The 26,630-nt window shown below is 41.3% G+C and overlaps 1 protein-coding gene across 2 annotated transcripts in view; it reads left to right on the top strand.

Moving 5' to 3' along the window:
• cd44b (CD44 molecule (Indian blood group) b) overlaps positions 1–25,248 on the top strand; it is a 47,660-nt gene extending 22,412 nt beyond the window's left edge. The window contains exons 2-7 of one of the 2 annotated variants that reach the window (XM_051689474.1): positions 5,789–5,954; positions 6,569–6,702; positions 6,806–6,898; positions 17,052–17,360; positions 22,636–22,714; positions 23,818–25,248. In XM_051689474.1, coding sequence (XP_051545434.1) covers positions 5,789–5,954; positions 6,569–6,702; positions 6,806–6,898; positions 17,052–17,360; positions 22,636–22,714; positions 23,818–24,016 — 980 coding nt within the window. In that variant the 3' untranslated portion in view covers positions 24,017–25,248. Of the gene's footprint in view, positions 1–5,785; positions 5,955–6,568; positions 6,703–6,805; positions 6,899–17,051; positions 17,361–22,635; positions 22,715–23,817 lie in introns of both variants that reach the window. The other variant, XM_051689473.1, reaches the window with a different exon arrangement.
• The last annotated feature ends 1,382 nt before the right edge of the window (positions 25,249–26,630 follow it).

The raw sequence follows: 26,630 nt of genomic DNA, 5'->3' as shown, positions 1-26,630 counted from the left end.
TAAGCGGAACTAGCACAAAAAGAATGGGCAGACTCTTCAAACAGTCAAACGAATGTTCAGTGAGCCGGACCACTCTGCTGCAACATGAGTACAAGCAAATGACTTACTCAATCCAATGACTTTGCAAGAAATACTCCACAAAATAAACTCCAGCCAATAGGTGGCACCAGCACAAAAAAAAAAAAAAACATTCAGTTTCCTCACACTGTCAAGCGGATGTTCAGTGAGCCAGTCCACTCAGCTGCAACATGAGTGCAAGCAAATTACCTACTCCAATAACTTTGCCTGAAATGCTCCTCAAAATAAACTCCAGCCGATAGGCGGAATAAGCAACAAGAGCGTGTAGATTCATCCACAAAACCAGCACAAAAAGAGCGTGCAGAATCTTCATACAGTCAAGTGAATGTTCAGTGAGCCAGTCCACTGGGCTGCAACGTGATACCACAAGATGACTTACTCCATTGACTTTATGAAGGACATCACTTGCTGTGGGCATGTGAATGTTTAACGGTCAGTCTTAGCATCTATTCTCAATTTGGCCGGGAATATCAGTGCAAAAGCAACCTTCCATTGATGTAAAGTTTTTTGCATTCCTTGAATCGATCACGCTTCTCTCTTGTCGAGTTCGCAAAGTCTGGGAACAAGAAAATTTTGTGATTCTTCCAAGAAAGCCTTCCTTTACTCGCCTTGCGTAACACATGATCTTTATCGGATGATCTCAGAACTTTGGTCGCTAACTTGGTCGCTAGCGGATTAGCAGATAATTCCCTCTCCAATGATCCAGATAATCGATCTGTTTCTCGACATCCCCCACTCTTGTAAGTACATCAGTAAATTTCGTCTCCACGGCACTGATTGATCAACATATCTCAACAAGATCCTCCAAGTCAGCAATGACCTTCGTCAGCATTGACGACATGTTCAGCATCTCTCACCGCATTTCCCGCATCTCTCCGACTAAATCAACTCCCAGGCTCGGGGCCTGCTCAGGGGTGTCAACTTGAGCACGTAAGTGTCTTTTAATGTCACCAGAGCCCGAGGATTTTTAATTCTTTGACATATTGTCCTCCTAGAACAGTTATGGAACAGAGTGTATCGAATCTCACCAGTTTGTGTCATAAAAGGTATTAAAACTAGCAAAGTGCGCAGAGCCTGCCATTCACACGTCCGATCCTCGCATGACGTCATGTGACTCCCCGGGTCCAATAGTGTTTTTAACTGCCCCATCCTTCAATAACTGTTCATTTGCAAAGCTTGAATCCTGTTATGACTGGTTTAAGCAATCACGCTGATATGAGCTGAAAAAAACGCACATCCATAGTCCAAAGCACGGTGAAACAAGATGCCCACACATACAGTATCATCCTGCACTAACGCACACAACACCAGAAATGCATCAAACGGTCAAAGACGTCCATCTAGTGCATGTTTACATACACCAACAATTACAAATAGTGCAGATGGGAACAAGAATGCATCCAGAATGCATTTGTGCTCAAAATAGCAAGAGGCAGAGCAGCTGAATGAAACAGAATGGGGTCTCCTTTTCTGAGTTGTAACTTGACACCGCATCTTTTAAAAGCACCACAATATACATGGCAATGGTCAAAAATGTCTGTCTAGTGCACGTTTATATACAAAAATAATTCTAAATAGTCTAGATGAATCCCCTTTGGTGTTCAGGAATAGCCACACTAGGCCTGTCTGTCCTGCTCTTGATAAACAAAGTATACCTGGGCCTTTAGTGGAACAGTGGCATAAGACAATGATTTGAGGGGATGGTGGGAAACTCTGCTGGTTTACTGCCAGATAGATGTACTACTGGGCAGCTGTAAATTTTAACTTTTCAAAAGAAAGTCAGCAGAGAGCCAGAGGAGTTTAATTCATTTGAAAAGAGGGTGAAACAAATTGAAAGAAAGAATAAATTAATTATATTTAGAGAAGACAAATATTAGATAGACATCAAACTAGCCACATCTTTTACTATGCATTCCTGGTCTCATAGAATAACTATTTTACTTTATAATTACTATTAGTGCTGTCAGTCGATTAAAATTTTTAATCACGATTAACTGCATAATTTTTTGTTGTTAAACATGATTAATTGCACATTTTAAAAGTGCATAAATTTGACACTTTATTTACTTATTTTCCTGTTAAAAATGCATTTATTTCCATCTTAGAAAAAAATAAAAAGATATTTAACAATATAGTGCTTTATTAACATTTTCCTAACAAATACTTCCAAAATATAAAGACAGAAATGCACCATAATAGCATCATTTCAAATAACATTAAATGTTTTCCAAAGAGCTCATTTCCCCATCATTTGATCACTGACATGGCGGACCAATTACAAAGGTTCAGCCCTTCAAACAAGTGTTTATGCTGGTTTATTTTGTAGTAACGTTAATTGTGTTAATTGCGATTAAGAAAAATGTATGTGTTAAACTTTTTTAATTAATCGCATATGTTAATGTGTTAAACCTGACAACTCTAATTACTAAACATTTTTGCAAAACGCTTTTTATGTGGTTAATTGTACTAGAGTGAAATAAGCTAGAGGCGCTGCAACAACAATTACTTTAAATAACTTTCATACAAATCAGGAGTAAAACGGCAGATTAGTTCATAAACACTTTTCTCTCTGTTGCTCACTCAATACTGTTATGTTATTAAAACACTTTTACTATATTGCATGACTTGTAAAAGGCATTTTCAGTCCAAACGCATATCTTAACATTTTGAATAGAAACAATTTATTCCTAAAGAGCCAATTACATCTGGAGTGAACATTCATGCACTGACAAAGTGAAGCTTTTTTCACGTGTGTCGATCCTTTTTTCTGAAATGATGAAATTTGAGCTGTGGATTACGTGTCAGGAGCTGCTGCAGTTACCGAAATCAGCTCATTTGGGGTCGCTAAAGCAGAGAAAGCTGTTTTGACCACCAACATTAAATGTCAAATATGAAAATAACAAATAAAACAAGAGTTATATACTTCAAATAACTTGAACGGTTAATGTCACCTCCTTTGTTTGTGATGTCACTTCATAACATATATCAATTAAATGTTACAGTATCATGACATAACAGGAAGGAAAATAAATCGAGGGACACACAAAATATGAATAGAAATACCACAACTTGCACTTAGGGCTTAAACGTCACTGCCTTGTAGGTATGACCCACATACAAGCCTATAAAAGATGTAAACAAACTCACAGTAAACACATTACCATGTTCAGGGTTGATGGTTTTGTGGTAGTTTGTTCGAAAATGGATCAGCAAGGGTGCCAACAGCAGAAGCAAATTCTCGAATTCACAACAGACATTCTGAAGTATTGATGAAAATGATTATGATATAACCTCAACTCCTGTATCAGTCTGTGGAACTCTCTGTGTTTCTCTCTTCTTGATACCTTTTTCTTCTCCTTTCCTTGTTGAGCAAAATAACAAACTCATCATCGCTGCTACTTGAAGAGAAAACCATCTTCTTTTTTCAGCTTGCTAGAGAACTCGCTTGCTTGCTAGACTCTCATACTATGATACCATGGTTGTTTCATGGTTGAGTCGTCTCAGGTGTGAAAACTGCCATAAGATGATACGTTTTAACATCAGCATTACATAACCAACTAAATTTACAAACTTGTTCAAACACCAATGGTTGCACGGTAGCTCAACTGATAGAGCATTGCATGTGCGATGCAAAGGATCGGGATACGGTCACTAAAAAGCATGTGAGTCGACGTGTGGAGAAAGTGTCATATAAATGGAACAAAATGATGTGGTTGCTTCAGAAATTGTGTTTTTCATCTCAGATATGCTTATATGATAATATCGGTTAGGTTTATGGTAGAAAGGTAGGTTTTGGTTATTTAAAACTCCATGTAGCATTAACCTAAAAAACCTTATCTGTTTAGGAGAACATTTAACTTACTTTCAGTAAACATTTCACCACTGAAACTGCCGCAATATATGGAAGCACTTGGCTGGCATAATTCAATTTATAATGTTATTTCTTTGAATTTACAATTCAAAATCTTTTTTTTTTTACAAATTACATTTTAAATTTAATTATGCCAGCCATGTGCTTCCATAACAATTCGTTTAATGGACCATGTAATATCCTTTTGCAAAAATATTGCCACAGTTTCATGATTTTCATGATATCAGGCTGTCATTATATCTACACGACAAGTTTATTTACAAATCTGTCCCAAATACAACCTTGAGCTGCACTGCAGGTCATTTCTGTTTGAAAAATATAATAATTTTAAAGTATTAATATTATATTATATTATATAACTAATATAATATTATAATATATAACTTTAGTTCCTCTGATTGAATTTCTGAGATTTTCATCCTGTTATTATTCCAGTGCCAACAGATGCATCTTGTAATCTTACTAATTATCTTAATTTATTTGTGCATAGATTAGTTGAGGGGAAAACATCCTCTTCTTCCTTTTCTGAGTGATACAGAGATCCTCCCTTACATGCACTTTCATACTTTCACAAACACATGGACAAGGCTTGACTCACACATCACCCAATATCATGGCCTGTTGAACAGTTTGCTTTGTTGCGAAACAGAGGCTAAAACTGTTACAGTGTTGCATTTCTCCTTGGTTCGTTTTGCTTTCACAAGGAAACTGAGCATGTGAGCCAACTGTCTCATCACTGGTCAGAATGTTTTTGAGCTTCAGCGCTAAATTCCACCATACAACGATTGCAAATGACTTTACTTTAGTTAAATGTCCCAGATGGATTGATTTATAAATACATTAACCATTCTTTTACTCTGACCAGGCTTTAAAAATCAATCAGAACAGAATGAAGCAGTTTTAACGTCAAATTAAATAAATACATTAACTGTGCTAAAATATATTTAACAACACAGCCATTACACATATTAAATTATTTTCAAACCTTATAACTTATCTAAGGCAGCTCTTCTACTTATGCATTTATATTTCAACATATGTTATATACTGTACTTATATGTATAATGAAACAATGACACAAAATCGCAGCGTTTTTATATTTATTTTTATAATATTTAGAATTAGTTTTATTATTCCAAACAAAGTCTAATTTAAAATAATCATTTTCAGTTTCGGTTTTCGGCCCAGTGTGTCCAGTGATCAGCCAAGAATTTTCATTTTGGTGCATCACTACCCTACTAGGGTCCTTTCCTAAATGGCACACTTGCTGTGGACTTGCGGTCTCGTGGCCTGCATTTGTTTGTGCCTGCAAAGTTCACGTGACTGTATCATGTCCTATTTGTCAATTTAGCGCTCAGAAGGGTGCTCATAGGCGTCGCTTTGCACCCTCAATAGGCACTTCAGTGGAGCTCATACTGATGCAAGCTCCACAGCTGTGTCGGCTGTCCCGGCTGCTTATCCTCTAGACCAATCACAGTGGACTGGAGTTTTGTGCCAGAGGAAAAATCATGGTGGGCAAGACAATATCAAGTGCAGATTTAATATTGATTTCAATAGGCCTAATTGTTTTCTCTGATTGGGAACAATGGATCTCTTGCTTCACATCAATTGAAAAAAAAAAAAAAAAAAAATTATAATGATGATGATTAATTTAAAATCATGAAGATACTGAAAAAATACTGTAGTACAGTAATGCCAATCAAATGAGAATCACAACTTAGAATAAAGGGATAAAAAACAACTCAAAAGTAAAACATCTGGACATAACAGCAATGAAAACTGGGTTCTAGTAAACTACTTATTATTATTAATATTATGACTCTGTTTGTGTGTCAGAAGTGCGGTCAAGGAGTTGCAGCTATGTTGGAGTGTTTCATGTGGAGGGGAGAGATCGCTACAGTCTGACGTTTGAAGGGGCACAGAGCTTGTGTGAACAACTATCAGCTTCATTAGCCAGTCCAGAGCAGATCACTAAAGCTCATAAAGAAGGACTACAGACATGCAGGTCAGATATCACATGATACATATGAACCAAAACCACATTAATGACACAAACATACACATAAATTTCTTCGGGTGCTTAAGTCTCATTTTAAACTTTAAATAATTGCATTAGATGACAAAATGTTAAAGCAAGTGTCATCTGCAAACAAATAGTGCTAGAACTTTTCTCAAAACTCACTTCACTCTTCTAAGAGATTTTTGCTATGACTTTTAAGCAACTGGTGTCAAGGGGATTCTTAGTGGAAGTATGGAGTTAGATATACCCTCAAGTTCATACAGTGTCCTTGCAGAGCAACCGCAGGTGGAGTTCAACACATTAACTTTGGACATGTTCAACTAATGTTTGACACATTATATTATGTCTTCATTTTCAACATTACATCTATTATTTTATAATTTAAAACCTAACAAACTTCTTTTGTGAAATGTTTTGCTTGAAAAGTGTGCTTGTGCTTTCTTTCTTTCAAATATATCATGCCTTGGTTTTTTGTTATCAATGCAGTGTCATTCCAAATACTTCTGGGCCCACTGTATTTTGTTTTACAGACTTATATGCAAATGAATAGATTTAGAAAATAATACAATGCTAATAATCATCATTTGTTCACTCCTCAGATATGGCTGGATAAACAGCACACAGGTAGCGATACTCCGTCACAAGCCACATAAATCATGTGCAGCCAATCAATCCGGCGTCATCATCAAGAGTCCAGACACAAATAAATCTGATGCCTTCTGTTACATTGAAGGTTTGATGTGCTTTATGTTTGAATCAATTTGGACTAAAGCATCTGCTAAAAGAAAAATGTTCAATTATCTTTTTAATTAAACTTTACATATCATTGTAAACAGATTTGTCAGTGAAGAACTGTACACATGCGATTGACCCTGATTCAACTGGTCCTGAGAATTTAAATAAATCAGATGACAACTCAACAATTACAGGTATGACAATAGAACATACTGACAATAGTTTATAGTTTATGTGATGTAATCTAGTTGTGTCATATTTTGTTCTGAATGCTATTGATGGGCTATTCAATTATTATCTTTAACAACAAAAATGACAAAGCAACCTCTGAGTTGCTTGAGTTTCTCAAAAATAAAAAAATAAAATCAGTCCCAAACAATGCTAGGAAGGCAATTCCTTAGTTTAGGAGCCAATACGAAAAGGATCTACTTCTTTTGAGGATTTTGATAATCAATGTACAATCAACAGACCTGAATTTTGCTAATGTAGTGAACGTGATGGATTATAGCAAGATAGAAGTTTGCTTAATTACTGAGGAGAAAGACCATTCAAATATTTGTGGTGGAAGAATGCTGTCCTACAATCATTGGAAATTTGATTTTCAAATGACATATTGATATCAAATATAACACATAAATTATTTTCTGTTGAAGATGACGTAACAGTACATCCATCAAGAGCCAAATTATATTTTAGCGGCTTATTTTTAGAGGTTTTTGGTCCAATAATTAGTACCTCTATTTTATCAGAATTGAGTTGAAAAACATTTCTAGCCATTCCATGTTTGATTTCATTGATACAGTCTGCTAACTTAGAGAATTGTGAAACTTTGGCAGGTTTGGCATACTATTTCTCTGTATTAATTAACATAATTGGGAGGACACAACCTTTTCTAGTATTTTCGACATAAACAGGAGATTTGAAATCGGTCTATAATTAGCCAATTCTCCAGGATCAAGTTGTGGCTTCTTAATAAGCCGTTTGATGACTGCCATTTTAAAGTTTCTTGGGACATGTCCTAAGGATAGCGAGGAGTTAATAATATTAAGAAGAGGTTCTGAGATTACAGAGAATACCTCTTTAAAGAGCTTAGTTGGTATTGGATCTAAAATACATGTTGTGGCTTTTGATGTTTAGATAAGTTTTGTTAGCTTTTCATGACCTATGACAGTGAAGGATTGAAGTTGCACATGAGGAAAATTATGAGACACTGTTTTCTGAGGTACTGTGACAGATGATTGCATAATTCCAATTTTATTTTTGATTATTTAAATTTTATCAGTAAAGAAATGAATGAAGTCATTACTATTGTGCTGCGACGGAATATCTGGTTCATCTGAGGCTTTATTCCTAACCAATTTTGCCACAGTACTAAATAAACACCTAGGATTGTTGTTGTTGTTCCCTATCTGTCACTCACTCGACGTTGGTGTCGATGTAGTGACACTAGGGGTCACTCTTGGGAGCCCGAGACACCTCTGGTCTTTGATAAAAGGCCAATGAAAATTGGCGAGTGGTATTTGCATGCCACTCCCCCGGACATACGGGTATAAAAGGAGCTGGTATGCAACCACTCATTCAGATTTTCTCTTCAGAGCCGAACGGTCACGCTCATTGAGCTGAATACTACTGTTCATTCACCTCTGCTGGATCTGACGGCGCATTTCAGCAGCTTCTCCCCCCTCTGCCTGGTGCACTGCAGAGAATGCCCCTGGGCGCTTCGGCAGAAAAACTAGAGAGAATATTTTCTGAAAGAGCATTTTTCCTCTCTAAAAGAGTATATATTTCTCTAAAAGAGCGGCACACACGGGACGTCTTTTTAAAGATGCTTTTCCGATTGTGTGTTATTCCTGGTTGTGCTCGTTATCTCTCGCCTTCTAATGGTCACGATCACTGTCTTTCGTATCTGGGCACTGCTCACGCGGAGACAGCGTTCGTGGATGGTCATGTTCTCATTATATGAGAATATGTCCATGGTAACTTTGCAGTCGAAAAGAAAGCGAGCTACCCCAGAGGCTCCCGCCTCGGTCCTTTTACCCACGGGTATGAGGCCAGCGCGGCTAGCACTGGGGGCGATTTGGGGACCCCAATGGGACCGCCTCCGCCGGGTATCCCCCCGCGGACCTCGCATTCCCCAGCACGCTCGTCTGTCCCGATTGGGCTTCCGGGTGAGTCCGCCGGCTCGTCTCACGGTGAGTTCGACCTCTTATTTGGAGCCCGCGAAAGTGATGAGCTCTCGAGCGCAGCATCGGAGAGCGGGCTCGTCCAGTCGGAAGCCTCAGCTGAGCTCCTCCCTTTGGGGTTGATTGCCCAGTCACAGACTGACGTGGAGATGACAACATGCTTTCCCAGGCAGCCGCGAGCGTCGGTTAGAGTGGATTCCACCGCTCTTCCCTGAACCCTCGCGGCTCAGTGATTGGTTCCTGGGCTCGCGGCGCCGCTCAAAGCCACGCCCTGCCCCCGTTCCTTTCTTCCCGGAAGTGCATGAAGAGCTGACAAGGTCGCGGGAGGCACTTTTTACTGCCCGGTCCCGATCTTTTCAGCTTCCCCGCCCTCACTACCCTTGATGGGCTATTTGGCAATCCCCCGGTGGATAAAGGCGCTCGCGGCGCACCTATGCCCGCAAAGCGCTGCCACCTGGTGCGGGTGCCCAAAGCCCCCGTCCAAGGCCTGTAGGTTTACATCGTCTCTGACGGCCAAGGCCTACGGTGCTGCTGGACAAGCCCGGGATTGATGCAGGAACTGTGCTCGGCGACCGCTCTCGCTCTCCGAGCGACAGAGGTCACGGCGCGGTCTCTCGGGCGGACGATGGCCACACTAGTGGTCCAGGAGCACCACCTTTGGCTCAACCTGGTCGAGATGGGTGAGGCCGACAAGACACGATACCTTGCTGCCCCCATTTCCCAGGCGGGCCTATTTGGCGACACTGTCGAGGACTTTGCCCAGCAGTTCTCGATGGTAGAGCAGTAGATGGATGCTAGCCGGCATATCCTGCCCCGGCGCGGCTCAAGATCCCGCACCCCGTCTACTCATCGTCAAGGGCGTCCCCCGCCACCCGTCTCGCGGCCGCCCAGAACCCGTGAAAGGCTTCAAAGTGCCCTTGAGACGGGCGACCCAGGGACAACGAAACCTGCTGCTCTGGAGCTGGTAAGCAGATCTTCATCTTTTTGTTACCTTTTGCATTTTGTGCTGCATGCCCAAGTGGCTGCAGTACTCAAGAGCTCAGCAAGAGCAGTTTCCTTGTTCCCTGGGTCGCGTATCCGGTGTGTACGGCCGTCATCACGACCACCGTCCACCACTCCATTTGGCAGGTTTGGCGCTCCAGCGGCGGTCTCCCGCCCCTGAGCGCCCAGCTGTGGCACAAATCCGCCCCCGATGTGACAGTCTCCACGGGTCATGAGGACAGGCCTCTTCCTCCCCCGTCCCAGGCTGTTCCGGGGGTGGTCACAAGGAGCCAGGTAAGTGCTTCGATGTCCTTAGACTCAGTGTGGCCACGACGTGGTGTGGCACCTCGAGCTCTGCCCCGCCGCAAGGCCCCACCTGCCGGTACATCCGATGACGTTGTCCCTTTGGTCCCCCTTGCGTGGAACGTGGACGCATGGCTTGCGCTTTCCAATCCGTTACGAGGGCTGGTCCGGACCGTCCGACTTGGCTGCGCGATTCACTTCGCCAGGCATCCGCCCAGGTTCAGCGGTGTCCACTTCACCTTGGTGAAAGATGAAAACGCTGCTACCTTGTGACAGAGATCGCTACCCTCCTACGGAAGAGCGCGATAGAACCTGTCCCTCCAGCTGAGTTGAAGAAGGGGTTTTTTCAGCCCCTACTTCATTGTACTGAAAAAAAGTGGTGGGTTGAGGCCAATCTTGGATCTGTGAGTTCTGAACTAGGCTTTACACAGACTCTCGTTCAAGATGCTGACGCAAAAACGCATTCTGGCGAGCATCCGGCATCAAGATTGGTTTGCGGCGGTAGACCTGAAGGATGCGTACTTTCACGTCTCGATCCTTCCTCGACACAGACCCTTCCTGCGGTTCGCGTTCGAGGGTCAGGCGTATCAGTACAAAGTCCTCCCTTTCAGCCTGTCCCTGTCTCCTCTCGTCTTTACGAAGATCGCAGAGGCTGCCCTTGCCCCGTTAAGGGAGGTGGGCGTTCGCATTCTCAACAATCTCGACGACTGGCTAATCTTAGCTCACTCTTGAGATGTGTTATGCGCACACAGGGACCTGGTGCTCTCACACCTCAGCCGACTAGGGCTTCGCGTCAACTGGGAAAAGAGCAAGCTCCTCCCGGTTCAGAGCATCTCTTTTCTCGGTTTGGAGTTGGACTCAGTCTCCTTGACGGCGCGCCTTACAAATGAGCATGCCCAGTCGGTGCTGGCCTGTTTGAAGGCGTTCAAACAGAAAACAGCGGTTCCACTGAAACTTTTTCAGAGGCTCCTGGGGCATATGGCATCCTCGGCGGTGGCCACCCCGCTTGGGTTGATGCATATGAGGCCGCTTCAGCACTGGCTCCAGACTCGAGTCCCGAGATGGCCATGGCACCACGGGACACACGTTGGCCATTACGTTGGTCTGTCACCGTCTTGTCAGCCCTTGGACCGACATCTCGTTCCTACGGGCAGATGTTCCTCTAGAACTGGTCCCCAGGTGCGTCGTGGTCACGACAGACGCCTCCAAAACGAGCTGGGGCGCCGTTTGCAATGGGCACGCAAGCGCCGGCCTCTGGACGGGTCCACGACTGCATTGGCACATCAACTGCCTCGAGTTGTTGGCAATTCTGCTCACCCTGTGGAGGTTTCAGCCGTTGATCCAGGGCAAGCACGTGTTAGTTCAGACAGACAACAAGACAACGGTAGCATATGTCAACCGCCAAGGTGGTTTGCGCTCTCGTTGTATGTCACAACTCGCCCGCCGTCTCCTCCTCTGGAGTCAGCAGCACATCAAGTCGCTGCAAGCCACTCACATCCCGGGCAACCTCAACACTACGGCGGACGCGCCGTCACAACAGGTTACCCTCAGGGGAGAGTGGAGACTCCACCTTCAGGTGGTCCAGCTGATTTGGAGTCGATTCGACAGGTACAGGTGCACCTGTTTGCCTCCCAAGAATCCTCCCCACTGCCCGCTCTGGTACGCCCTGACCGAGGCCTCCCTCGGCATAGACGCGCTGGCACACAGCTGACCCCCGGTTATTCGCAAATATGCGTTTCCCCCAGTGAGCCTGCTTGCACAGACCCTGTGCAAGGTCAGGGAGGACGAGGAGCAGGTCATCCTGGTAGCACCCTACTGGCCCACCCAGAGGTGGTTCTCGGACCTCATGCTCCTCACGACAGCCCCCCCTGGCGAATTCCCCTGAGGAAGGACCTTCTTTCTCAGGGACGGGGTACCATCTGGCACCCACGACCAGACCTCTGGAATCTCCATGTCTGGCCCCTGGACGGTGGTAGTCACCTGCGGGGGTAGACACGATCACTCAGGCTAGGGCCCCCTCTACGAGGCACATGTATGCCTTTAAGTGGCGTCTGTTCGCTAAGTGGTGTTCTTCCCGATGGGAAGACACCCAGAGATGCACAGTCGGATCAGTGCTTTTCTTCCAGCAGGAGAGGTTGGAAGGGAGGCTGTCCCCTTCCACCTTGAAGGTGTATGTTACTGCCATAGCAGCACACCATGACGCAGTTGACGGTAAGTCCTTAGGGAAGCACGACCTGATCATCAGGTCCCTAAGAGGCACCAGGAGGCTGAATCCCTCCAGACCATGCCTCGTTCCCTCATGGGACCTCTCTGTAGTTCTTCAGGGTCTACAGAGAGCCCCCTTTGAGCCTTTGCAGTCAGCTGAGCTTAAGGCCTTCTCCTTGAAGACTGCCCTCCTGACTTCGCTCACTTCCATCAAGAGGGTAGGAGAACTGCAAGCGTTCTCTGTCAGCGAAACGTGCCAGGAGTTCGGTCCGGGCTACTCTCACGTGATCCTGAGACCCCGACCGGGTTATGTTCCCAAGGTTCCCACGACCCCTTTTAGGGACCAGGTGGTGAACCTGCAAGTGCTGCCCCAGGAGGAGGCAGACCCAGCCCTGTCGTTGCTGTCTCCAGTGCGTGCTTTACGCATCGATTTGGATCGCATGCAGAGCTTTAGGATCTCTGAGCAGCTCTTTGTCTGCTTTTGTGCACAGTGGAAAGGAAGCGCTGTCTCCAAGCAGAGGATCACCCACTGGCTCATTGATGCCATAACTATGGCATATCACGCCCAGGACATGCCGCCCCCGGTAGGGCTACGAGCTCATTCTACCAGGGGTGTAGCGGCTTCCTGGGCCCTGGCCAGGGGTGCCTCTCTAACAGACATTTGCAGAGCAACAGGCTGGGCAATGCCCAACACCTTTGCAAGGTTCTACAATCTCTGGGTGGAACCGGTTTTGTCCCAGGTAGTGGCATGCAATACAAGCGGATAAGCCCGGGATAGCCGGCCGGGTGTATCGCTTGCACATAGCACCTTCCACCTCCTTTTGAGCTGAAGACGTGCGCCATTAATTCCCAGTAGTGTTCACAAGTTTTGTTCCCTGGTTGACTTCCTCCAAGTCCTGTGGCAGTCGAGTTTTCGGAGAGACTCGCTGCCGGCCCAGTACACGTGCTAACTAAGAGTCCTGTTCTGGGGTAGGTGCTCCGCATGTGGCGGTTCCCTGTAAGGCTAACCCCATGTGATATATATCTTCCGCTAATTCGTTCCCCTGTTGGCAAACTGCGTCTTCCTTGGGCAGAGCCCCTCTGCCCCAGTCTCCATGTTTGTAGTAACTCTTCCCCCGTTGGGTAGGATCTACCTTGAAGACTCTCCACATGGTCGGAAAGACCATGTGACGTATTCTTCTTCCACTCTCTTTGGGCAAGGTGTGGTCTCCGTGGTGTCTTCCCCTTGGGAGGGACACCCACCGACTAGACCTGGCGGCCCAGTCGGATAATCCCCCTTCTTTCTTAAGGAGTGGAAAAAGAGAAGGGGAAAAGAGGCCACGACTGGGTTAGCCTGTCTCTATCTTTTGGGTAGTCGACTTGTCCCCAAAGGGCCGTTCAACACTTATAACTATGTTGGGGGAGGTTATGTGTCGACCTGGTGTGATAGCTATGAGGCACACAGTAGTCTGCCCATCACACACCGCTAGTTCACGTAACACAGTTCAGCCAGTTGTGGCGTTTCGTATAGGAACCCCTAGTGTCACTATATCGACACAATGTCGAGTGAGTGACAGATAGGGAATGTCATGGTTACTTGTGTTACCTCCATTCCCTGATGGAGGGAACGAGACGTTGTGTCCCTCCTGCCACAATGCTGAACTACCCGCTGAAATGGCCGGACCTTGTCTCGGCTCCTGAATGAGTGGTTGCATACCAGCTCCTTTTATACCTGTATGTCCGGGGGAGTGGCATGCAAATACACATGGCAATTTTCATTGGCCTTTTATCAAAGACCAGAGGTGTCTCGGGCTCCCAAGAGTGACCCCTAGTGTCACTACATCGACACAGTCTCTATATGATATATGGGTGATACAGACTATACAGTATGTGTTGTAGTTTATGTGACCTGTGTGACATCTCACACTGCTAGCAGACCGACGGTTCCTGACCTGGGCCCCAGTAAGTCAAGTACTATCACTATTAAGACTATGAGCCAAATTACTAGAGAGCAGAATGGCACCTTTCCTGGAAAACTCCAATTGTTTTTAAATCCTATGCTATTTTCCAGACATCCAGCCATTCAGTAACATAAATCTACTGTAAACCTTGTCACCACAACAAGCAGGGAGGAGGCCAGAGCATATTACATTGTCTGACATCGTTTTTTCAAGTTCACACACCTCTTTAACATTATCTTTAGTGATCTTCAACTGGCGAAGCCGGACATTGTTAGTCCCAATATTAAAACCAATTTTAGAAAATCTACTTTTAGCATTAGTCAGCACTTACATTTCATTTACATTTATTCATTTGGCAGATGCTTTTATCCAAAGCGACTTAAGAGGAAAACATAAGCGAATCATCTTAAGGAGACAGTGGTATGAAAAGTGCCGTATTACAAAGTTTCACTAGCATCATAATAGTATTCAAAACAGAATAAAGTGCAACAGAAATTTTTTTTAAAAAAAATTATTTTTTTTATGACTGATTAAGTGCTCGTGGAAAAGATGTGTTTTTAGTCGTTTTTTGAAGACAGAGAGTGAGTCAGCTTCACGGATGGAGTTGGGAAGGTCGTTCCACCAACGTGGTATGATGAAGCTGAAAGTCCGGGAAAGTGTTTTGGTCCCTCTGTGTACAACAAGGCAATGTTCCTTAGCCGACCGCAGGCTTCTAATGGGCGCGTAGCTTTGCATAAATGATTTTAGGTATGCTGGAGCAGACCCAGTGACTGTTCTGTATGCCAGCATCAGAGCCTTGAATTTGATACGTGCATCAACCAGCATCCAGTGGAGAGAGACAAGGAGTGGTGTAACATGCGCTCTCTTTGGTTCATTAAAGACCAGACGTGCTGCTGCATTCTGGATCATTTGCAGGGGTCTAATTGCATATGCAGGGAGGCCTGCAATGAGAGCATTACAGTAGTCCAATCTAGTTATGACAAGTGACTGGACAAGCAGTTGTGTGGCATGTTCAGAGAGGAAGGGTCTTATCTTCCTGATATTGTAGATTGTAAGTCTACATGATCTTGCGGTCTTTGAGATGTGGTCTGTGAAATTTAGACTGTTGTCGATGGTTACTGCTAGATTTCTGACCCATTTGGAAGGTGTTACTGTAGTTGCACCCAGCTGCACGGACAAGACAAGGAGTTCAGTCTTGGCTGGGTTGAGTTGCAGGTGGTGCTCCTTCAACCAGGCTGAGATGTCTGCCAGGCAGGCAGAAATTTGAGCAGTCACTGTGGTGTCGTTGGGCTGGAAAGACAAGTAGAGTTGCGTGTCATCAGCATAGCAGTGGTAAGAGAAACCATGTGCCTGAATGATGGGTCCCAGTGAGGTTGTGTATATAGAGAAGAGAAGTGGCCCAAGCACTGATCCCTGAGGTACCCCATTAAGTAGCTGATGAGGCTTGGATACCTCACCTCTCCAGGCTACCTTGAAGGACCTACCTGAGAGATAGGAGTTAAACCAGTCAAGCACAGTTCCTGTGATGCCCAGCGAGGAGAAGTTTGAGAGTAAGATCTGATGGTTGACTGTGTCAAAGGCTGCAGAAAGATCCAGTAGAATCAGGACAGATGATCTGGATTCAGCTTTCACCTGTCTCAGCAACTCAGTGACAGACAGTAGGGCAGTCTCGGTGGTGTGTCCACTTTTGAAACCTGACTGATTATCATCCAGCAGCTTGTTCTCTGAGAGATAGACAGAGATTTGATTGAAAACTGCCCTTTCAAGTGTTTTTGCCATGAATGGGATGAGAGAGACTGGTCTGTAGTGTTCTATTTGTGTGGGGTTCTTCAGCAGCGGGGTTACTCGAGCCTGCTTGAATGTAGTGGGAAAACTTGTAAATTTTATCTGATGTCAGACGCTCCGGGCAGGCAATTAATAATGGTGGCTGGAGTCTCTATTTGCATGTTCCTCAAAATAGAATCACCTATATCCAGGGCACTTCCAACAGGCTTCTCAGTGGGTGCATCACTGAATGGGGAGAATCTGATTGAAATCCTAACAGGAACGAGAGAGTGGTATCGCTTTCCCCTACAAGTATGCCACCGAGATGTCACTTAAATGCCTTGCTACGGGGGCTCTACTGCCGGAACCAAAATGCATTTGTTGCTCGCTGTACTACCTGCATCTGAAACGATTTCAACCATCTTTTCTTTCTCACTGACCTCCAATAGCATTCGTCTGCGTGTCTCTAACTCGTTAATCTTCTCTGTCAGCCTAACTAATTCCTTGCATTTATTACATGTAAATCCCTCACTGTTGATGGATGAGGCTATCATAAAAATGTGGTATGCAGTGCAAGTAGCGAAAACATGTGCTGATGCCATGACTTAACACAATTGTTAGTCACTGTTGTGATAGTGGTTCCTGATCAGTGGGGGTTTGAGATCAATGCAATTATCTGTGTAAATGCAGTGGAGAAAACAGATGCTGAAGTTGAATCGCGATAAAATAGAAAAGCGGAAAAAATGAAGCACGTGGTAAAATGGCAAAGATCAAATATTAAAATGTTAAAAATAGAAAAATAAGCAATGCTGAGCAGGCTAGCAGTCTACAGACTAGAACAGGCTGTAGGCTGAAATTTTGTTTCACAGACCATTTTTCAAAAAGAAATATAGAATTTATGCCTTCCATAATGACTATCATTGATATGTGTCTGTTTTGCATATACATACTGCATAACTTTCATTTTACAGAAGACACCACACAGCAGCCTCATGCTGGAGAGGAATATTCGACACCAGAGTTTAAGACGAATACTTCAGTTTACAGTCATGGACTGTATACTGAAGAGTCTGTAAATACCACATGGAGCCCTACTGAAGAGACTGATCAAACGGCTGATATAAATTACCATAAAAATATAGGGGAATCTATAACTTTAATACCTGATACGGACGTCACAGAGCTGAGAATGACAAATGGGTCATGGAAGAATTTCTGGGAGACAACAGCAGTGAATATAGACGATTCACATCACAGAGATGATGCTACAAACAAAACAGGTAACCATTTTTATTTAAGCTTTTGTCAATCATTTTGTCAAGTTCCTCCCTTATTATTTATTTATTTATTTATTTATTCATATTGTATTTGATGTGCTGAATTTTAAAGTCATATATTTCTATAAATGTTTATAGACCAAGGGGAGGAAGTTGACAAAAAAGATTTAGAAAAAAATTCTTGTTTTGTATATATATATATATATATATATATATATATATATATATATATATATATATATATATATATAATATAATAAACTTTCAGTCATGTGTGTCTGTCCGCCAACTGTCCTTATAATCTAGTATTTAAGGGATCATAATTACATTCCGTACTATAGCGGATGCAGTCTCTAGCATTATTTATTGTTTCGTACCCAAATGAGATAGTGGGCTGTGAGAGATGAAAAAATTGGGGTTGCACTTTATTTTACAGTATTTGTATTTTCAGTGTACTTACCCAAGAAAGGTATTAGGTAACTATAGTTACTTAATATGGGTTAAGTACCTAGTACCTAACGTAGGTTTAGGGTTAGTACCTAGTAATTACTGTAGTTGTTGTAATTATATAGTACATAAATGTAGAATAATACTGTAAAATAAAGTGCTATCAACATTGGCTGTTGTACCATTACACGGACACTTCACTTGATGGGGGAAGAATCATGGAAGACCTAGGCGAGAACAGAAACTGGCTAGGTTTCCTGATAATGTTGCAACTTAAGCTTATACAATCATCCAAACTAACATCACTTGTTATTTTAAGATGGAGTAAGCCTGTTTCCCAAACCAGCACGTACACAGATCGAATGTCCAATGTGCTGAAACTTTGGCAAATATTGTCCATGAGTTTGTCTTCTTAACATGAAAATAATGTGGAAATACTAACAAACACGGAAGTTGTTTGTAACCTTGTCGAGGCTCCTAAATTTATTAACTATTACAGAATTTAATTAAAGAAATAATTATGGCTTTGGTAAGAAAGGGTTTCAGATGTTTGCTCAGCTTATAGCCTAGAGATGAATAAAACTGATGCAAAGAGTGCATGTAACGCGATGAGCATCACATCATAATAAGGGGATCTCACACACTGAGTGTTCCCGAACAGTGTTAGGGAGACTATTCCATAGTTTAGGAGCCAAATAGGAAAATTATATACCTCCTTTTGTGGATTTTGATTTTCTAGGAACTATTAACAGGCCAGAATTTTATGATCGTAATAAACGTGATAGAATGTAGCGTGGTGAAGGTCACTTAAGTACTGCAGAGCTAGACTATTCAAATCTTCGTACGTAGTTAACAAAATTATCAAATTAATACGAAATTTAACAGGTAGCCAATGTAACAATAAAATGGGGCTATTATGATCATATTTCTTGGTTCTAGTTAGTACTGTGGCTGCTGCATTTTGAACCAATTGAAGTTTATTTAATGAACTTGCAGGACATCCTCCCAGTAATGCATTACAATAATCAAGTCTTGAGGTCTTGAACGCATTAATTAGTTTTTTTGGCATCAGCAATAGAGAGCATGTGTCATAATTTAGCAATATTTCTGAGGTGTAAGAATGCAAACATTTGTAATTTGATTTTCAAAGGACAGATTGGTATCAAATATAACACCTAATTCTTCGCTGTAGAAGACAATGTAACTACATCCATTGAGAGTCAAATTATATTTTTGAGGCTTTTGGTCAAATAATTAGTACCTCTGTTTTGTTGGAATTGAGTAGAAGGAAATTTCTGGCCATCCAGTCTTTGACTTCATTGATACACTCTGCTAATTTGGAGAATTGTGAAATTACGTCGGGTTTAGAAGAAATATAAATCTGGGTATCTTCGGCATAACAGTGGAAACTTATTCCACTTTTCCTGATAATATCTCCCAGGGGAAGCATATATAAGGAGAAAAGCAGAGGCCCTAAAACTGATCCCTGTGGCACTCCATACTTTTGTTTGATTTGACAATTCCTTGTTTACACAGACAAATTGGTAGCAGTCTGCTAAATAGGACCTTAACCATGCATATGCAAGTCCACAAATGCCAACATAATTCTCAAGCCTATTCAAGGGAATGTCCTGATCTATGGTGTCGAAAGCGGCACTAAGATCTAAAAGTACTAGAAGAGAAATGCAGCCGCGATCAGATGATAAGAGCAAGTCAATTGTAACTCTGATAAGTGCAGTCTCTGTACTGTAATGGGGCCTAAATCCTGACTGAAATTTTTCATATACATATACTATTTCTCTGTAGAAATGAACATAGTTGGGAGGACACTACTTTTCTAGTATTTTCGACATAAAAGGGAGATTTGAAATCTGTCTATAATTAGCCAATTTTCTAGGATCAAGCCGTGGCTTTTTAATAAGCAGTTTGATAACTGCCATTTTAAAGTTTCTTGGGACATATCCTAGGGATGGCAAGAAGTTAATAATATTAAGAAGAGGTTCTGAGATTACAGGGAATATCTTTTTTAAGAGCTTAGTTGGTATTGGATCTAATATACATGTTGTGGCTTTTGATGTAACAGTAAGTTTTGTTAACTCTTCATGACCTATGACAGTGAAGGATTGAAGTTGCTTGTGAGGAAAATTATGAGACACTGTTTTCTGTGGTACTGTGACAGATGATTGCATAATTCCAATTTTATTTCTGATTATTTACATTTTATCATTAAAGAAATTCATGAAGTCAGTACTGTTGGGCCTCATGTATTCAGATAGAAGACAAAGGCAGGCCTAACAGTCAAAAACATTCCTCAAGCCCCCTCCTTCTAAGTCGTAAATCTTACTGATAAAAATCGCGCCAAAATCAAACAAAGGGAGTCCAAAACAGACTACAGATCCATGAAGCCTTGCCCTCTAAAGGATCGAGCTCTCAACTCCTATTGGATGAGGCACACAACAGAACGTCCCTCAAACATGACATCATCAGGACTTCAAATAATTCTGAAATGCTTCCAAAGGGGCTTCCGGCGACTTCGTTCACCGAATACGGACGTAGCTTTTTGCTGCTCTCCGGTGCAACCTCGTGGCATAAGGAAGTAATGTCCGACTTGAAACTGTAGCCATACAATCTCCATCTCGCTGGACGAGCTAAGATTACTCTGTGTTCAACCAAACACTCTAACGGATCCGAAGGAGACCGCCGAGCAATTCGCATCTTCATCCGTTGGCCTACAGAAGTGAAGAGATTAAAGATTTCTCTTCCATCTTCAATCAAGTCGACATTTCTGAGTTCTCCGCCAGCCCGCCGAGAATCAACAGCCCTACCACCCGCCGACAGCGCGAGGAAACGGCTCTCGTCATCACACGAGCCTCAAGGAACCTGGTCAAAGTTAAAGGACGGAGGAAAACACATTCTACCTGTGTCCTCATGCGATTCAAGTAAGAGGTTTACGTCTGGGCAGAGATAGAATATTATAGTGTGTTATTCTTGTGTTTCAAGGTTTTTGCTTGTACAGTTTACGGACCGCCATGTCCGCTCATTATTAATACTCAGGGTATTAATTATCACGAATTTGTTTTGCTGTATTGTGGTCCAACCAGATTGGACTGTTGTGCATTTTCGCCATCGCGGGTGAGACAGCAACTGAGTTCATCCATTAAAGAGTCAAATAACAAGGGACTTTTACGAGCCCTGCTCGTAAAACCGCGTCTCTGAGTGATGAACACGGCTGCTTCATCTCCAGCTATCGCGAAATCAGCTTTCGGGCTGTCACTGAATAATCTCTCTCTCTCTCTCTCTCTCTCTCTCTCTCTCTCTCTCTCTCTCTCTCTCTCTCACTAACCACACCGACACACACACACCTTATGTGTTATAGGATTATTTTATTTCCATATCTAATCATATCACTGTTTAGTTTATAGTTGTAAGTCGGAAGTTTATTGACTGCATTGTATTAATTATTAATTGATATTACTGCATAAATAAACTTTGTTATATTACAAAGAGAAGTGTTTTGGTTTGTTTTGCATACGCCTGTGTCATGCTGACGGGATGTCAGTGCTCGGATTCAAGCCTTCATTCATTGTTTTTTTTCCCGAAAATCGATATTCTTCGGATGTTGATTTTCCTAAGAAAACAATCTAATATTGAGACTGTTTTAATATTCGGTTATTAGTCCCTGATTCCAGGGTGGTGCCCCGTCAATGTTAATCCTTATTAATATTCTATTGATTTTTGATAATTGATAATTATCTTTGATTGAATTTGAATGATCAATAAGCTAGTGTTAACTTTAATGTTTCATCGACGTTAACAATTAACGATTATCTTTGATAACTGTTGATTTAAAGGATTAAAAAAAGCTAACATTGATTCTCATCAATGTTCTATTGATTTTAATAATTAATAATTATCTTTGATAATTACTAATTATTGCTAATAACCAAACTTGCTCCTAAACATAGCACACTACATTTACTGGAGTCCCATATGAGGTTTTAATGAGTTAGATACAATTAATTAATTAATTTAAATATTGATTAATAACTACAGAAATAATTATTAATTATTTCTGATAGTAACACTGATCTAAACAACCAGTAAAGCCCTACAGTACTATTGTGCTACGACGGAATATCTGGTTCAGTTGAGGCTTTATTCCTAACCAATCTAGCCACAGTACTGAATAAACACCTAGGATTCTTGTGGTTATTTTTTTTGAGTTTGCTAAAATATGCTGACCTAGCAGCTTTTTGTGCCTGTCTGTAGCTACAGACACTATCCTTCCATGCACCTGCGAAATACCTCTAATTTTGTATTCTTCCACTTGCGTTCCATTTTTCGAGCTGCTCTCTTGAGAGCATGAATAAATAATAAACTACAATAACATTTTATACTGTTTTATGTGTCATGTAAATTTAGATTTATCTTTAGACCTAATTTAGACCTATCACGTTGCACACGCATACTGCGGAGACTGCCTATTGATTTCAATGCGATTTTTTCACACAGTTTTATCCTCTAAAACAGTGTACAATGGTTTTCCAATGATCAAAATATATTAATATAATTTATTCAATGGCCCTTATGATAAACTGTGGAAGATGCGAGAAAGATACATTTAAGTTGCACTTGATGGACCTAAGAGCGGTTCAAAGCTCTTATTAATTTATAAGCGTTTTTACGTACTACTTAGATAACGATACTTTTGGGAAACGTGCCGTAGAGATTAAGTACTACGTAAGTGCTACTAACGTTCTACCTAATGCTTTGGGAAACCCAGCCACCACTGAAATACAGTAATGTGTCATTTCTTATAATCTCTTTACAGATTGGCTGATCATTGTGATTGTAATTGTGGCTGTCCTTTTCATTCTGCTTCTGTGTGTAGCTGTAGCAACCAGAAAAAGGTACGTTTTTATTAACTGAAGATTTTACAGTTCACAGCAGGAACATACATTGAAAATATGTTGAGTCAAGTTACCTAAAAAATTTGCTTTATGTGGTAAAATCTATTTATTTGGAGTGGTAGTGGCGTAGTGGGCTAAAGCACAGAACTGGTAAGCAGAACGTTGCCAGTGCGATCCCCAGAGCCACCACCATTGTGTGCTTGAGCAAGGCACTTAAATCCAGGTTGCTCCAGGGGGGTTGTCCCTGTAATTAGTGCACTGTAATTCACTTTTGATATAAGCGTCTGCCAAATGCATAAATGTAACTATTTATTTAAATCCAAATATTATTTAAAATAATAAATATAATATAATAATAAATATAAAAATAGCTGCAAGCAACAAGTACAGGGCCAAGCACACCATACCTAAGGAAGTATGATTGGACATCACTGATTATGATTTCAAGAAAAGCGGTATAAAAAACATAAGTAGAATTGCTTTTATTACATTACAATTCATTCTAACTTTGTCCCCAAATGTATATAGTGCAGTCAGGGTGTGGTGAAACTGAAAAAACTTGTGTGCAATGTTGAACAGTTGGTGGCACTAGAGGGATAGAGATCCCAAATATGGGTCAGTTACATTTGAGAGTGTTCTTTATCATTGTGCCAAATTTAAGAACTTTCCTATGTACGGTTCTATGTAAGGTTCCATGGACTTCAAGAGTGGAATAATAATAAGAAAAAGAACACTAATGGATACAATAGGTGCCTACGCACCTTCAGTGCTTGGCCCCTAATAATATAATAATAAAAAACTAAATAAACATGATTTCAATAGGTAACACCAACTGGGTTAGATGAAGTAGAAATAGATCCTTAAGATAACAATTGCAGGTTACCCCATTTTACAATGTATATTTATTAAATGTCTTGCAAGGAAGTTCTATGCTCCATAGAAAGAAATGTGGTATCAATCATTAAAATAACTTCAGGCAATCTTGTAAATAGCAATATGTTTGGTAACACTTTTTTAAAACTTTCAAACACTGTTGGATTTCTATCTTCATATGTCAACATTGTTAATGGGCTTTTGTAAATGTGTGTATTTTGTGCCGACAGCTGGTGTGGTAAGAAAAAGACTCTGATTATCACATCAAAGAGCAGCAGCAAAGAAAACGGAACATCAGTGTCCTTCACTCAGGAACAACAGCAGGAGATGGTCACGCTCATGAATACTGAGAAGATCCAAACAAACAGCAACTCTGAGTTTATCAACATCAGTCTGGACGAGCCAACAGAGAAAACACTGCAGGCATAAGAACACAAGCAGAGTAGCATTATAAATACGTAGACCAGAGAAACTGCCTGAATATCAAAAACAGAAGAAATGAGAAGCCTAGAGAATGAGATGGACACTCATTTCAGACCAGACAAAAGGAGGGTAAAGAAGACTGAGCACGTTAACATGCACATTACTCCCAAAAATTAGCTTATTTAAAAAATCTGACAAAGCAAGAAAACCGTGTTTACATGAGATTTTAAATAATCACATTATTCCCTGCTTTTGATGTCAAACCATGAAGAGACGTGCTCAACACGTGCACATATTGGATAAATCGGTGAGAACACTAGTAAAGGTGTTTACATGCCACACGAAATCTACCCGTGTGGACCGGTTTATTCTTATGCCGTTTATGAGCTTACACCATTAAAAGAACACAGTTTATTGTGTTTACATGACCACACGCGTTGTCGGCTTAAGCATAATCGTGTAAGAATGTGCATGTAAACGTGCTCATTGAGAAAGATTGAGAAGACTGATTTTGGTGGTGGTAAGAGTTTTTGGTCCAGCAATTTCATTAATTCCATTTCAGAGGGCAAGGTTGTATTTTATATGTCCTAATAACATTTTTCTTTATGTTTGCACATTAGGCATTTACATAGTTAAGAATTACATAGAACATGTCACATATGATCCTAGTTGGTGTCATTTTGTTTTGAAAAGTACTGATTCACACAGTTGTATGACCTTATAAATGTACCATGCCGATTTGTAAAGGAGATCAGACAGCTTTATATTTACTCAAATATTTTTACATTCTAAAAAAACCCCCTATATATATCATTTTTTAACTTCTTATATATAGTAATCCGAAATTGTTTGTACATTTATCTGGATTTTTGCTTGAAGTAATCATTTAATGTTATCTTAGTCAAAATAACAATTAAAGACAAATCAAATCTTATTTGAACAATCAATGCGAGCCTCTAGTAGAATTCAGACAATGTGTGTTGATTGTGAATGTCTATGACACCTGTTTCCTAGCAACTTTCAAATTCCACATGACATTTTTGCACCCTTGAAGAGCACTGCTTTGCTAGTTTTTAAATCAAGTAGCTTTTCAGTAGTGAAGCTATATTTTTGATTATGTAGTGCGTAGTTTTGACAAAAGCTACACCGCTACATCATAAATCACATTGGTGTTTACTGTCGCCAGTTTTGAATCAGAACTAAAGATGTCCTACTCACAAATAAATCGCTCATCTGAATCAGTTCTTTACAATGAATTGGTCACACTTTATAGCAAAGCGGTCTGAATCAGTTTGTGATTCAATCTGAATGACTCGGAAAGCTCACGTGCATGCTGCTGAATCATTTGGTGCGTGCTCTCACTTAACACGCCCACGGTTTAAAATATGGAAAACATTGATAACACTGGTTACACTGGATCTACAATCAAAGGAAACCAAACCTAAAAATGCATTCTGTCTTTTGCCAGTCATAAAGTAGGTCTTTATAAAGTTCAACATGTGTACAGCTTGAATAGCACTGCAAGATTTGACCACCAAAATAGTATCGAAAGACTTAGTAGCCTACATGAAAACACATAAAAAAGTTTTTTGAATATGCAGCATTTGAAATTTGGCCTCTAATCAGAAGCTTCCAGTACATACAGAAATACAACAGCAAGACACAAAATTACAGGTTCAGTTGAGTACAGAGGTTTTATACAGGAATGTGCAAAGGAAAATATGTTCAAATAGGTAGTAGTATAAATATAAATAATAAAATGTAAAAATAGCAATTTTTCATTTTGAACACAGGGATTTTTTACATGCAGATTATATTGCACCATACTGCATACTTGAATACTGTATTGCATTATACAGTACCATACTGTACCATGGCTTTGAAAAACATTATATGAATAAGTCTTAAGATGCTTTGTCTATGACAGAATGCTCTGTGCATCTGTTTGAAAAAAATATGAAGTAGCTTAAATGTAGCAAGCTACTTTTGGTGTGTAGCTTGTAGTGTAACTTGCTACTTTCTCTGAAGTGTAGCTTTTAGCTTAGCTTAACTAATGTTTCTGTTGAGTAGTTGGTAGCTTAGCTTGCTACATTTTTGAGTAGCTTGCCTAACACTGGCAATAAAGCTGTAACAACAATAGACATTGAAAAAAATCATCATATACAAATGCAAAAATCTGTTCAACCTTAAATACTGGGCTGCCCACAAAACAATCAAATATAATAATTTGTACTTGTTTGTAATTAAAGGGGACCTATTATGCAAAATTCACTTTTACATGGTGTTTGAACATAAATGTGAGTCGGCAGTGTGTGTACACAACCACCCTACAATGTTAAAAGTCCACCCACTCCTCTTTCTTATATTTCTATTAATCAAAAATATTGTCTCAAAATGACTAGTTTTCATATCCGCTCTAAAGTGACGTCACTTTAGAGCAGGCCACGCCCACGACTGGTGACGGACTCCACCCTATTATTATAGATCCTCCCCTTAGTGATCGACACACAGTCCGCCATTTTTTTCCACGCTGGAGCAGCTACAGTGAGAAGAATAATGTCTCAGCTTCGTAAGCGTCATAAGTGTTCTGTTGTTGGCTGTAAAAGTGAACATAAGAGTC

Source organism: Myxocyprinus asiaticus, chromosome 46, assembly GCF_019703515.2.
Source record: "Myxocyprinus asiaticus isolate MX2 ecotype Aquarium Trade chromosome 46, UBuf_Myxa_2, whole genome shotgun sequence".
Classification (NCBI taxonomy): domain Eukaryota; kingdom Metazoa; phylum Chordata; class Actinopteri; order Cypriniformes; family Catostomidae; genus Myxocyprinus; species Myxocyprinus asiaticus.
This window is presented reverse-complemented; position numbering and strand designations above follow the sequence as displayed.